This window comes from Abramis brama (assembly GCF_963993115.1).
Source record: "Abramis brama genome assembly, chromosome: 10".
NCBI lineage: Eukaryota > Metazoa > Chordata > Actinopteri > Cypriniformes > Leuciscidae > Abramis > Abramis brama.
This window is the reverse complement of record NC_139972.1, coordinates 28,831,514-28,846,959: the sequence shown is the minus strand read 5'-3', so window position 1 is coordinate 28,846,959 and position 15,446 is coordinate 28,831,514. Positions and strand designations below refer to the sequence as shown.

The window sequence follows — 15,446 nt, the reverse complement described above, 5'->3', positions numbered from 1 at the left end:
TCAGCTGTATGTGGAGTCCTTTTGAGTAGAAATGCATATTGCATTTTTTTGTTGCAAATAAAAATCCCATAGTCCGTAACTACTACAGTTTTAACTTATTTTAATATATAAATTCAGTTAAATCGTCAAACATTTGTATGACTTGCCAGTGACTTGCTTAACCCAAGCTACGACTTGACTTGAATTGCTTGACATAAAGCAGTGACTTGACTTGACTTGACTTGCTTTTCACAAAATTGACTTGGACTTGCTTGAGACTTGAAGGTTAAGACTTGAGACTTACTTGTGACTTGCACATGTGTGACTTACTCCCACCTCTGCTAAATACGATCTAAACTAACGAGTTAGAAAAAAATTCCCCCCCCCCCCCTCACAGTTGTCAGGCACTCGGAAGCTATCGAAAAATACAATAAAAGTCCATGGGACCAACCTGTAAAAACATGAATTTATGCTGTGAAAACGGACATTTTAACATGGGGGCTATGGACATTTGCTCCCTTTTGGGACCTCCCTCTAGCGGATTTTCGATGTATTGCAGTTTTTCACACTTCCGGGTAGGCTTCATTTTTCAGATCAGAATGTTGCCGCTTGGTTTGAACCAGCTATTATGGCACACTCTAACTGCGCAAAGGACGCCAGTCTTTTTGTAGTCCATATTAAAAGTTATCTAGACAGTCAAAATTACACAGTCGACGCAAAACTATGGGTTCACAATACAACTAGGCTACGATTAGCGGAAAAACGGCGATCGACGCCCGCTCTTGTGTGAAAAACAAGGTGGATACAGGTACGAAAGTGCTTATTAACAAACTAAATTTAGGCCATAATTGGAAAAGTTCAAGAATTATGCTGTTCATGTTATTTAATTTCAAATAGCAGATCAAAAATGTTTTGTTGTGCTGTAGTCAAATATTACTTATTTTCAGTACAATATTTGCATAATTTTGTAATATATATGAAAAACATGTGGTGTCCAAAAACTTATACAGTTTAACACTTTAAGACACTTTTATGCTGATGGGTACAGCCCATCTTTCAGAAGTCTCTAATATAGGAAGTGAACAGGATGACAGGCGTTACACTCAGCCAAATATAGCGGCAAGGAAGCTCTCAAATATTTAGCGCACCGGTTGTCTTCTGATGAATTTAGGCACTGTTTGAGGACACGACATTAAGTAAGTGAAAATATTACATTTTATACCTACATATGGACTATTTAAATGTATTAATAAATAAGGCTTGCACTGTGCTCCACAAACAGTGAAATTAAACCAGGTTCATGTTTCAAAAAATGAAAACAATGTGATTCCAAAACAATTCTGATTATTATTAGCACTAGCTGTAAATTATGACAAAATGTATTCCCAGGTGCTGAACTTTGATGCAGAAATGGTTTTCTGTTGCTGTTTATTGTCACTCTTTCTCTGGCTCAGAGGTTAGTAGAATGAAAATGGTTATCATGTATGACAGCTGTTTTTATGTTGTAAATAATGTTTTGTCCTGTTTTAGTGAATTTTACACAATAAATGACTTTAATTCTCAGTTAATTTTCTCAGATATTAGGCTATTCAGTATTAAAAATAAAGTAAAATGAGTCATTCCTCAGACATAGGAATTACAGTTTACTTACAGACATCTATGGGAAAGAAACTATTAGGTGTACCAATATGAGTGTCTAGGGGAGGAAATAAATTTAGACTCAAACTAAGATGAAACAATCATTGCAAAAAAATAAATAAAATAAAATAAAATAAAATAAAGGAAACCTGTGCGAATGTTACATGATGTGCTGTCACTGATATACGATTAAAATAAACTTTAGAAAATATTATATAAAATATTTTAATTGGTCACTAAATTGTCATATGAAAAATGATAAAATATAATTCCTTTTACTGAATTATTCTTCTTTCAGTGTCACCTGCTAATGCTAACGGATGGAGCAATGATGTGCCTGCATCAGTGGTGGGTTTGCTTGACTCATGTGTGGAGATTCCCTGTACGTTCAACTACCCAGCAAGAGGAAAGACATACACAGGATTTACAGGAGTCTGGTACACAGCGGATTATGAGTCAAAAGTATTCCATACAGATACCTCAAAAATCAGTGAGGCATTCAAAGGACGCACTAACCTCATTGGTGATCTGCACCAAAACGATTGTTCTTTGAAAATCAGGTCTCTGCGTAAGAGCGACACTGGGCCATTCATGTTCCGGATTGAGATTGAAAATTTGGACAAGTATACCTATGGGGCGAAAAAAGTTTCTATAACAGTGAAAGGTAAGAGAAATTTGTTCAATAAAATGATTGTGTTCAATCACAGTAATGAATTAAGTTACACAATTTAAAGGAGAACTTGGTAACTTTTTTAACTTAATAAAACTGTCTAGAAATCATTTGAATGGTTAAACAACCTGTTCTGGTGATATTGGTGACTTTCCCCGCTCCCCCCAGCGTTCCCAGGCGGAAAACCAACCTTGCAACTTGGGCACTACCGTCCCGGCAAGATAGAAATTGGTAGTCTCGTGAGAAGCGAGAATGAGAACGAGAACGAGCGCGAAACACGAATTGCTTGACGGCAATTCGACATAAACACACATGCATGTATGATGTATTACCAGATTACCCACCTCGGTAGACATAGCTCCACACGATACAGTTGGCTTGCTCCGATCATAACAAACGCACATGAGCAGCGGTAGAGAGGGGGAGGAGGCTGCCGCAAGTGAGTTTTTTACGACCGTGTTGTGAAATATACACCCCCCCACAGCTGTAGGGGGAGCTCGTGGGGAAAACATGCGACAACAAAAGGGAAAATCAGCGAAGAAGTGACTAGAGTTCGCTAGAGTTGCCGAGTTCTCCTTTAAGCGTTGCCCTGAGATTAAACAGATTAAAGAGCAAAAGAACTATAAAGAATCAACATTTTCAGTCAATAACACGTTTTATTCCAGATTTTAAAAAGTGTAAACAAATGTTTGAAAATAAATAGCCTGTTCAGTCTTTAAATATTAAGTATTTGATGGTGTGATGTAATGGACACCTAAAGAATACAAAAATCTAAATGATTGTTTAAAACATATGTTTAGAAACAGAAAATAGCACAGCCTGTTTTGTTTATTTGTTTACCGTTGTAATGGCTGCATTACTGCTGTTCTGTTGTCACACCGTGGTTATCTCAGGAACAGACTGAAGATTCTTATTAAAGATGCAAACTCAAACATTACAAATACTCTGGAACAAGCTGACAGACAGTGTAAACACACATTAATGCAACAGAGACCAGACCAAGACTGAAAGCAAGGCAAGGGTGCATCTTAAATAGCAAACAGAAACGAGATAATTAATCAGACACAGCTGAGACAAATTAACTCATAATGACAGTAACCCTAGAGACAAAGGAGTGGCGGGAAACAGAACAAATGAACAGGTCAAAATACAAACAGAAAGTCCACACACAAACTGAAACGTGACATCCGTAAGCGCTATCTGCTGTCAGAGAGTCAATGTGTATTCTGTGTTGTTTGCATTGTTTAGCCTACACCAGAGTGTGCATGCCTCTGACGTAGCATACATGCAGTTGTATGTATATATGTATGTATGTACGCTGTATTTTAAAGTGCCTATGACATCAATTTCATGCATGCTCATTATTGTGATATATCGTATTACAGTAACGGCACATGTCCTTCTGTGTGTCTTTACCAGAGTCACCAGAACAACCTGCCGTCTCTGTGAAAGATGAAGTGACATCAGGGAATCCGGTGACTGCTACCTGCACTGTGTTACATTCCTGTCCATCAGACCTTCCTCATATCACCTGGAGCCATGATGGCGATCACTCGAGTCCATCACAGCCGCAAAGTCACGGTCAATGGAAGGCTACATCCTACAGCCTTACCTTCACTCCTTCTAGAGAAGACCACAATAAAAACCTCAGCTGTTCTGCAGAGTTTAGAGGGAAGACAGTGACTGGCTACAAAATGCTCAAAGTTAAATGTAAGTTTGCTTTAAGTGAGTTTAGGACAAATAAATGATCAGACACTAATACAAATGTGTTTTTGTTTGCTGTTAATAGTAGTGCTGTCAGATCGATTAATCGCATCTAACATATGTTTTATTAACAAAGTTCGGGAGGAACACGTTCAAATTGCCTGTCCAATCAGTATATATATATATACACATAGCCGACTCATCTATATGTTCCTCAACAGTTTTTAGCATCCCTCCAACACCCAGATTCCACATGCTTTCCTGGTTACTATCCTAACCAGTGATATGGGGGAGTACACAGGGTTCAGAGCCCTCCCCTCAGACAGCACGCCAAATAAGCTTGTGAAATACACATACGTATACATAGGCCTACATACACACATTTATGTTAGATGTACTATAAAGCCCCCCATCCAACACAAGAGTCGAAGGCCCCTCAAATTAGATATTTTGTAGGATGACAGTGATGTTTGTTTTCAAACTTTTAAGGTGTTGAAAAAAAAAACCTTCAATATGCCAAATAATTAACCACAATTCATTTTGTGATGAATGTTTCAAGAACTGCATTTTCTTTGAAATATATATATTTTTAATATGAGGCCCCCTAGTGAACCCTAGACCTGTGGTTCAGAACCACTGTCTTAAAAATGCATGCTAACTTAACCCTAAAACGCCTTATTGTATCATATTTAATAGTCAAATTCCTAAGGCCTCTAAATTATCAACACAATCAAAACTTGGCTGAAAAAAAAATTTGTTTACAATCTTCTACTCGCATTTAAATATAATCTCAATAAGACAATATTGGGAGATGGGAGTTACAATGACAAATTATACTATCTAATTAGTCTGCAGTTATAAAGTTATCTTTAATATACCTTACGTTTTCAGAATTTTATCTTACTTTTTTGGCCATATAAACATAAGCAAATTGTAAAATGCACCAAATTGCATATTTTTGGTCAGTTTGTGCCTCTGAATAAAATTAAAAGAAATGAAGGAACAGACAGTTGTTGACATAACATTTGTTCAACATTTCATCTCAATCAGATCCTCCATATGATGTAAACGTGGTGACTAAACCCTCAGTGAAGGAGAATGACTCTGCAGAACTGACATGCTCCAGTAACAGCAACCCTCCTGCTAACAGCTACCAGTGGTTCAGCTTAAATGGGGAGTTGCTAGGAAATGAGCCCACTTATAAACTGGAGAAAGTGTCTCGTCATACTGAGGCTATTTCCTGTACAGCCATTAACACAGAGGGACCAAACAGTTCTAGTCCAAGGAAACTTAATATATTGTGTAAGTATGTGTGAAGGTTCAACAATCAGTGTTTAAATTGGTATTGTTAGTGAAAGAAGATTGCTGGTTTTGATTTAAGATATATCTATCATTTATCTAATTTAGATCCTCCTGAAATTAAAAACGAATCGACTTGGGGATAAAAGGGGATAGGCTAAAAGTGTCCAAATAAATGGGGAATCTGGTGTCCTCTCTGTGCTGGGGCACGTGAAGGAAAGGGAGTGTTTAGACAGGACGGTCCAGGTAAAAGGTCCTAGCAGCCGCATACTTCTTTAGCGGCTCATCTACCCAGGGCCACAGAGCTGAGAGCAAAAGCGTGCCCTGCCATTCTCAGCCCGACGGCGGTGACGTGTGCATCCTTGCATAGGCAAACGGGTCCAGTGGCTCTACGTCATCGTGGAATGATTAGATTAGATTTATTTCACCTGCCTGCTCCCCTCCTGGACCTGCGAGGACACCAGCGTGCATGCACAAAGAAAAGAGGCCGGTCTCTCAAGGAGAGGCGCACTCAGCATTTAACAGCGGCGGTGATGAGGCTTCATTATCTGCAGGTGTGCCTCACCACGCACCTCCAGTTCTTGTTGTTTCAGCGCCCCTCCTCTCTCTCACACCCACTCCAGTCGGAAACCTGGCAAAAGGCGGCGATTTAAGAGACAGGGTGGCGCTGATAATAAGGGAGAGGCAGCCGTTTAGTCACAACACAGTTGTAGTTTATTGTATTGTTATAATTTCTTATAATTTAGAATGTCTTTTTTTTATAATTCCTCCAAAAGCCTAAGTGTACATACAGGCCTATATAGTGCATAAAACAAATTCATAAGGAAAAAAAACTGCAAATAAAAAAATTAGCTCCATTGCGGATTCCAAGTGATCAAGGTCTTAGGATGTTCCATTTAAACATATTGCAAGGGTTCCGCCAGTAGTGGGCACTGGGAGGTATTCCAGAAAGCAAGGTTATCTTACCGTCAAACAAACCCTTAACTCTTGGTTGGTAAACCCAAACCTTGCTTACTCGAGGTATGCTGGTTCCAAAAATGTGTCCAGAAGTAAGTTCAGTCAACACAGAGTTTGTCAACGGTTAACACAAGAAATTCTCAACAGAACGATCAATCGACGAGTCACAGACGCTAAGAAAAAGCGAGCCATACTACCTCTTTCTTCTTCTTGTCAATTTCTAATTGCCAATTTCTTCATGTCAATTTACATACTTCGTGAATATCGGCACCTATTTGGTGGTTGTGCAATAATTTTTAAATCTTTTAGTTTAATAATCTTTAATCACTGTGAATAATAACTATATTATTTGTTTGATGCTAATTATAAAATATTTACTTTATATTAAATTAGACTATTAAATTCTTAATATAAAATTAGACTAAATAACATTTTGTGCTTGCAAAGATAACATGGCTGTAAAAGTTTATTTTTTATGTTTAGTCATTTTGCTTCTGCATTGTTTGAAATGTAAGATATATCATGAATGTTTTTTTTTAATTATTGAAATAAATTATAGCATAGAAAATATCCTGTTGCAGAATTAAACATCTGAACGCAGATGAACGATGTGTGAAATGATATATATATATTTAGTTGAAAACGGTGTGGTGTAAATAGCCCCTAAAAGTCCATGAAAACTGACAGTAACTGAACACAACTGACATATCGTGACATGATAGAGCTTAATTTGCACTGAACCTAGTCCTGTTGGGCTGAACGATTAATCACACTTTCCATGTAATCGCACTTAAATCGAGATGGCTTATCGCAATTTTAAAATCGCAAAGGCTGCGATTATTTTTATGCACAGCTTGTCATTGATGTAACTTTATGGCTCTGTAAACGCTGCTCCATCTGAAAGCACTGTGAGTTTGAGTCACTTATAACGTGCATTTGAAAAAACAACACGCATCAAACATCTTTCCAAAACATGAGAAGCATTTATGAACCTCTTGTCCAACAACAGACAACATTTAATAACATGCATTTACTCCAAACTCTCTTCATAACGACAGTTGAGCATCCTTCTGTGAGATGATGTGCCTTCTTACACAGAATAAGGCAGTCGTGTATTTATAAGTCAGTGTTCTGTTTATTCCGCTACAGCGATGGGGATTTCCTGGAATGATGCGCATTATAGAGAGCCTAAGTCCCTCCCCTCCGCTTCCGGCTCATGGGATCTTATTTCGGAAAAAATATGTATGGTAGTCAATGGCGAGAGACAACTTATCTTTTTATTCCGTCTGAACTGTGCCCTGAATTACACATATGATGTTTGTCAAATTAAAAGATAATTATGAAAGTCAAGAAAGTCGCAGTTTGTCATAAAACAGAAGAGTAACATTTAGTTTTATGTGAAAATCGCTCAATGAACTACATCTCTCGTCTCGTACTATGTATGTCACCATCCGTTGCTCGTATGTGTGCAGTCTGGTACAAAACACTCAGGCATGACGGCGTAACGTTACGATTATAACGCAAGACTATAGAAAAAATGACAGACGTTAGCTTCAGTAAAGTTAGCTTCATTCATTGAGAGAAAAGGAATGACGTCACATGTGCGCCTTTTGAGTTTGTAGTCTTTGTAATTACGTATTTTCACAGTCTTATACCTCAACAGTTTTACATCAAACTGCGACTTTCTTGACTTTAAAATGTATCTTTTAAATTGACAAACATCATATGTGTACTTCAGGGCACAATTCAAACGAGATCAAAATATTTGTTGTCTCTCGCCATTGACTGCCATACAATATTTTTCCGAATTAAAGGGTTAGTTCACCCAAAAATGATTTTTATCAACATTTTATTTAAATCAGATCCTCCATATGATGTAAACGTGGTGACTAAACCCTCAGTGAAGGAGAATGACTCTGCAGAACTGACTTGCTCCAGTAACAGCAACCCTCCTGCTAACAGCTACCAGTGGTTCAGCTTAAATGGGGAGTTGCAAGGAAATGGACCCACTTATAAACTGGAGAAAGTGTCTCGTCATACTGAGGCTATTTCCTGTACAGCCATTAACACAGAGGGAATAAACAGTTCTGGTCCAAGGAAACTTAATATATTGTGTAAGTATGTGTGAAGGTTCAACAATCAATGTTTAAATTGGTATTGTTAGTGAAAGAAGATTGCTGGTTTTGATTTAAGATATATCTATCATCTATCTAATTTAGATCCTCCTGAAATTAAAAACGAATCGACTTGCCAGGGAGCGATGTTGACAGTCTGTGTCTGTATTGTGGACTCCAACCCTCCCAGCGAAGTCAAGTGGTTTGGTCCAGATTTCTCGAAAACCTTCCCCAGCTCCAGCATCAAACAAAACGAGTCTCTGACCATATTCACAGTAAAAAGTTGGAAGGGTTTACCCGAGACTGTCCAGTGCTTTGCCAATAACAGTTTGGGAAGCTCTTCTATCACTTTGGAAGCTCCTCAAAATGGTGAGAATTTACATCCAGTCTTTTTAAAGCACTCTATCATTGTTTTAATGCAGAGGGGGAAAATCATTCAAATATTTGTTTGTTTCTTTTCACAGGCATAATAATATACATTGCTGTTGCATCAGCTATTTTAGTTGTTTTAGTTGGCGTTTTGGTGTATGTTGTGAGAAGACACTGGTAAGGGGCTACAGCTACACATTAAATGACTCACTCAATCGGTCATGCTTATTCCATATTTTTTGTTCCTCATTTGTTCTCTGGCAACTTTAAAATACCTATTTTTCTTGCAGTGGGAACAGAGCTACACAACAGCCTGCAATGAGGAATGAAATGAAGACAAGACCAAAGAGGTCTGATTTTAAAAAGTCTCTCTCTCTCTCTCTCTAGTCTGAATTTTCAGCATTATTCCAGTCTTCAGTGTCACATGATCCTTCAGAAATCATTCTAATATGTTGATTTGCTGCTCAAGAAGCATTTCTTATTATTATCAATGTTGAAAACAGTTTTTGCTGCTTAATATGGAAACTGTGATACACTACAATTAAAAAGATTATAAAAAAAAAAAGCTTTATTCAGTAAAGATGCATTAAATTGATCAAAAGTGACAGTAAAGACACTTATAATATTACAAAAGTCTTCTTTTTTAAGTAAATGCTGTTCTTTTGACATTTCTATTCATCGAAGAAACATTATACATACAGTTTCCACAAACTTTTGCAGCAGCACAACTGTTTTCACCATTGATAATAATGAGAAATGTTTCTTCAAATCATCATATTAGAATGATTTCTGAAGGATCATGTGAAGACTGGAGTCTTGTTCACAGGAATAAACTACATATTAAAATCAAACATCAACAGTTATTTCAAAACCAAACAGTTATTTTATATTGTAATAATATTTCACAGTATTACAGTTTTTACTATATTTTGGATCAAACCTTTGGAATCATTCTATATAGTTTGTTCCCCATACCTATTTCAGAACTCTTACCATTGATTTTTTATCTAACATTTTATGCAAAGCAGTAAAGAAGAGAAAGGCCGTGATGAAGATATTTATGCAAACAGCCCGGACGGTCATGATTATGACAACTGGGGGGTAAGTATGAATTTACATCAGTAAGAAAACACTGTTTTACAACTAAGAAGTCTGTTTGAGTGCAACAATTCATTAGACATTTATAAGAGTGTTGATTTTGTTGTGATTTGAATGTGTTTTTGTTTGTGTGAAAATCTACTCGACTGAACTGTTTGCACATCAGCTAGCTGTTAGAACTGACAACATGCATGCAGACACTAATATGCAAAAGCTATGACTTTAAAACAGCACTGCATGGGCCTTTACATTTATAATTAAAAGGTATTATTTAGTGAACCTAATCTTTTTTGTTTAAATGTCTGTAACATATTTTGCTTCTTTTTAATTAGGATTATGTGGGACCATTGTCATCTGAAAGCTCCTTGAAAGATGAATCCATCTATGAAAACATTTGATGAAACTGACACATGCTTCCCTACCAGAAATGACAGAGACTGAGAAAGACCAAAAAAGGCAAACAAATCTGTTGACTCATAATGTGCTGGAAATGTTCAATGCTAAAAAGGTCTTGCAACTGGAGAAAAACCTTGCTATGTGTTAATATATTGATTGTTAATATATATGTGTTAATTAATATTTGAAAGCTTTTAATATATAAAGAATGAACTGTAGGCTATAAGCCAAAATAGGTTTATATGCATAATAGGCTATTATAGTATCAATTAAGTTTAGATGTCATCAAACTGAAACAAATACAAGAATTCCAGTAGTACAATATTTGAAATGCCTGTAAACTGAAATAATACAGTAAGAACAAGTTACTACTGCTTTGATATATTCATATTCCGTAGTATTAGATGGCTTGGATGGCTTAAACCAATTCCGCATACTGTGCAATCTGCAATAAGCTGACTATGTTAGAGATTTGCTTTTATGTTCAGTTCTATGCATTGTGATGCTTTCATTAATTTTCTTTTCCAAGTAAAATAAGGCATTTTCAAGTGTAGACTACTGGACACTAGTGTGCTTGTGAAATTGGTTTAACAGCAGTTGGCACACATCACGTTCCTCAATTCTACACCACCTGGCACGGACTATGTAGTTCCCAATGAACATTTCTGTTTTCAAAAAAAAAAAAAAAAAGTTTCATTTCCTTTTTTTTTTTTATAACAAAACAAAACTGAACACGTATTAAACTTTTCTCATGAAATGAAAGTGAAAGACTAAAAGTTCAAAAGGTTTTTTGTATCCTGGGGAATTTGAGAGGCTGTGGAGAGAGGCAGGAAAAGTGTAGTTGGTTTCATGTTGAAAGGGTGTTTGATGTGAATATTTAGATCTGGTGACTTTGTTCATACATTCATTGTTTAGCTCACAAAACACATTTAAAAACAACATGTACAACACCGTAGTGGGACATCTACTCACCTTCCGATAAAATTGATATATTTCACATATTTGGAGGGGACTTGCGTGTTTAAAAAGTTGTTGTTCAGCGTCAGCTTATGTATTCTCTGTGTCTGTGTCCACAGACTTTTATTTTTATATTCTTTTGTCTTACTTTGCCTGTGTTCAGTACTGGTGTGTTCTTGTTTCCTTGTTTGCCATTGTCATTCATCATTGCCTAATTGATTAGAGTCTCACCTGTCCCTCATTACCACTGTGTATTTATACCCTCAGTTAGCTTCTGTACTTTGTCTTGTGTTAATATTGCAACCTGAAAGTGATCTTTGTTTGTTTGCTGGATTATTTCTTTTCAAATAAATACTATTTAACTGATCAGCCAGCAGCAGGTGTGACAATTACACTTATGTCAAAATTTCATGAATTTAATTTTTACTTTTTTCATAATCTGCCTGTAAATGTTTGTATCCCCCGGGATACATCGCCATTTGGGGATATAAAAATAGACTCTGTGGTCTGTAAACTGTATATACTTTGAGGCCCATTTTAGAAAATCAGTTCAGTACTTAATACTACATGAATGTTTACATTCCATCATTTAGCCATTAATATTAATTTAGTTAGCACTATTTAATTCGGTTTTAGGTCAACTATACATGTTCGATATTAGAACTGAAAAGGTGATGGTTTATTTCTAGCTTTCCTCAAGGGTGTCGATCAGAACAAACTGGATTCGATCAGTTCCATGCAAAGGAGGTACTTACAGGCTTTACAGCTTAATAGTGTGTTGTTTAGATGTGTGTGTGTGTGTGTGGTCTACAAAGGGAAAGGGATAAAGATATATTAACAAATGTCTTGAGTATTATCACACAAACATTATTTCCATAAAGCTACCAATCTCTCAAATAAAAAAATTATGAAGTTCAATTCTAGAATAAATTAATTAATATACATGCAACAAAATTCGTATGCAACACCGCCACCCAGTGGTCAGAAATAGTAAAACATTCAAAACCGAAACTAATTATGAAGTGATTTAAATGAACGGCACATAGGCTAATTAGAAACATCGCGTTCATAAACTTAAAATAGCAAGCGTTTCAGCTGTTAATGTTATGATCGCACATACATACATACATACAAATCACACACTGGGTGCAATATAAATACTACGAATTGCAAGTAATATTGAACATAACTTGCACATTCACGTGCACTCGACAGCACGCGATAAACTGCTTCATCACTGTTGAATATTCATCACTTAGTGAAAGGATGACATTGTATCAAGGCTTTACAAACTCCTTAACCAACATGGATCATTAACTTGGTAAACAGTCAACTTACATTTGTTTATTGACGCACACTTTGCACACGCAGACCCTTGCACCTTGGTTGAGTCTGGCCCTGTCCCAAATGACACCCTAAGCACTCGTGGTCTTCCTATGAGTCATTTCGTTAAGTAATGCCTTTGACTGTCTGAAAGAATTCCGAAAGTGCATATGAAGGTGTCGCGTGTCCGTGAGACAGTGTCCCATTTGTCATTTTAGGCCTCAGAAGGGTGCTCGTGAGCGCCCCCTTTGCGGTCGATAAGCGTCCTCGAAGCGCACTTTTGCCGAGCCCGAACTGACTGGCAACTGACAGACTTCTTCCCGACAGTCAAAGCGGCATTACGTCACGAAAGTGCGGACTCGTAGGAAGACCACAAGTGCTTAAGGTGCTATTTGGGACAGGGCCAAAGTGTGCCATTTGGGACAGGGTCACTCGATGCTGATGATGGCCCTGTCCCAAATGGCACACTCCGGACTTGTGGACTTCCTCAGAGTCCACACTTTGGTGACGTCATGTAGTGCAAACCTATAGGGCCCTTGGCACGAGTCCACGAGGGCGCATTGAGAGGTATTTTTGGGACAGACTCGATCGTCAAGACGGAAATAACGGTCTGGTTGTTGTTGGACAGGAGAAATCACATTTTTGCGCTCCGACGTGTTATCTCCATGTCAACTACACAGCCTAATTTTACAGTTCTATATTTTGATATTGTGCATGCCACCTGGGCATTAGACAATAGATACATCAATGTATCATTTAAATGATGTATACAGTTGTACATAATAATACATAATGTTCCAGTTGAACTAAGATTACAATTTTAACACATAATGAAAATGTGCATGAGTTTCAGATGAGTTTACAGGTTTCAATATTCATACTATGTTTACATATGACTCAGTAAAGCCCTGACATTCGGTTTTATTTAATTAATCATAATGTGATCGTATTATTCAACGCACTATTATTATGTTTGAGACATCAACCACTGGTCGATGACCATAATGTTTGTATAAACTGTAGGTAACATCTGGTAAAATGTACATCTACACTGTAAAAATAAAAGGTGCCTGGAGGAACCTTTTGGGGTTCTTTACTTTGCCACACCGGCGGAACCGTCTGTAGATCCTCTAGGCACCCTTTAAAAAGGGGTGGTTCTCTGAGGAACCACACAGGTTTCCTGAGGAACTCTTATATTAGGCACTGTGTGGAACCACTTTGGGTGCCTCCAGGAACCAAATTTCATTTTTTTAAATATTTAATTTCATGTTGTTACTATGGTTACCTTTGACTTCTATTATAATAAACAAATTGAACCAAATACAAAATAAGAATTGTTTATTACATATTTTATATTCATTTTTATACATAAACTTCCATGCACATGGGAAAAAAGCTAACTATAGATTAATATCAATGAATACACAAAAAAATAGTATAATACATAAGCAACATGAATAATCAACCATGTATATACAATAGGCTATACAAGAAAAGACGTTTCAACAAAATGCATGGAAACACATATGTTCCACGGAATAAATCAATGTAAAATCTTTTAATTTTGACTAATTAAAAATGTCCATCTTTACTTAACTTTAAAACATTTGTGTTTTAGTCCGATGGTAAGTCTGACATCACTGTTTCCAAGTCCAAAAGCTCTATCAGATGCCAAAAACAAACAAACAGTGCTAATATACACTCATTGTGCTGTAATATTCCTGAAAATTATGATCCTAACCTTTATCTCTATACCGAAATCTCTGATGGTTAGTTATTCAGCTATTTTGAATCATAAAATGTTGAAGTCTGGGATGCCGTTAGACTGGAGACTGTAATGTACACTATGGCTTTTGAAAAGCTTAAATGTGTGACTTGAATCAACAGTGTTCATAAATGGTTGTTAAGTATTCACATGAAACAAGATAGAGGAAGTAGAAGTAGAGGCTTCGACCTGGAAACAGTATTAAGGTGCAGTAAAATTATCTGTTGTTCTGTGAATGTTCACTGGTGAATTCCAGTCATTTCAATAAGAATCCACACGATCAGCAATTTCATTTGTGGTCAAAAATGTCACTATGGGACCAAGTTGGTCACTGGAATTCGCTAGATTTGACCAACAGAAAGCTGCTTGAAAGTGACTCCTGTGTGAGCTGTGCTTCATACATTACGTTGCTACACTGCTGACAATGGTCAATGGACTTTTTTTTGCCTGTGTAATTTCACGAAATTCAAAAATGTGACGCACCTTTAATCACTGCAACATAAAATGCAATAAATAATAAAATCTTCACAAGGGACATGTGAGGTACTTAACGAGTTAGAAAAGTGAAAAGGTACAGCAGATTCGGTTTCCGTGTGTTTTTCCTCTGTTCTGGTGGATGGTCCAGGCACTTCAGTGATTTTTCAGGTCTACAGGACGACTTTTATTAGTGTTCAAACTTGTATTTCAGCTTACCGAGGTCCCTGCAAAGAACAAAATTTACTGTTAGTAATGTTATTAAATTGATAGTTGTGAAATTTAAATAATTTCCTTGTGAAATTCCAAACCTGTTTGACTTTCTGTCTGTGGAACCCAAAAACAGATCTCAGGCATAAGGCAACCCCTGTCACCATTCAATTTCACTGCATGAAAAACAAGCAGAAAAAAAATGTGTAAATCATTCATGAAACCATTCATATGTACAATTGTCTAGTTCAATTCAGTGCCACAATTTATGTAAAAATGGTTAGCTCCCAGAAAAGATCCTAAAAATAATCAATGAGTTCACAACTCATGTGTTATCAGTTGTGTTGTAAGTCTTCTGAAGCCATATAATAGCTTTTTCCTTTTTTTTTTTCCGAAAAAGACTAAACTTGAAGTTATAATTCAGTTAAAATGCAAATGATAAAGATATAAGAAAAAATGCATAGCATTATTGGCGCCAAATCTGTGATATTAT

General features: G+C 36.7%; 1 protein-coding gene across 3 annotated transcripts; it reads left to right on the top strand.

The window, feature by feature from the left end:
- Window positions 1-1,062: 1,062 nt before the first annotated feature.
- LOC311091188 (myelin-associated glycoprotein) lies at window positions 1,063-11,550 on the top strand. Of its 3 annotated transcripts, none has more exons than XM_084127007.1 (11): window positions 1,063-1,175; window positions 1,369-1,435; window positions 1,916-2,281; window positions 3,707-3,997; window positions 5,042-5,293; window positions 8,110-8,361; window positions 8,467-8,730; window positions 8,826-8,907; window positions 9,021-9,080; window positions 9,759-9,831; window positions 10,161-11,550. In XM_084127007.1, the coding sequence occupies exons 2-11, from the start codon at window positions 1,390-1,392 to the stop codon at window positions 10,224-10,226; spliced, it is 1,752 nt and encodes a 583-aa protein (XP_083983133.1). In that variant the 5' UTR covers window positions 1,063-1,175; window positions 1,369-1,389; the 3' UTR covers window positions 10,227-11,550. The 3 variants fall into 3 exon arrangements, with proteins under 3 accessions (XP_083983133.1, XP_083983132.1, XP_083983134.1); XM_084127006.1 differs by having other exon boundaries at window positions 9,756-9,831; XM_084127008.1 differs by lacking the exon at window positions 8,110-8,361 and having other exon boundaries at window positions 9,756-9,831.
- Window positions 11,551-15,446: the final 3,896 nt, after the last annotated feature.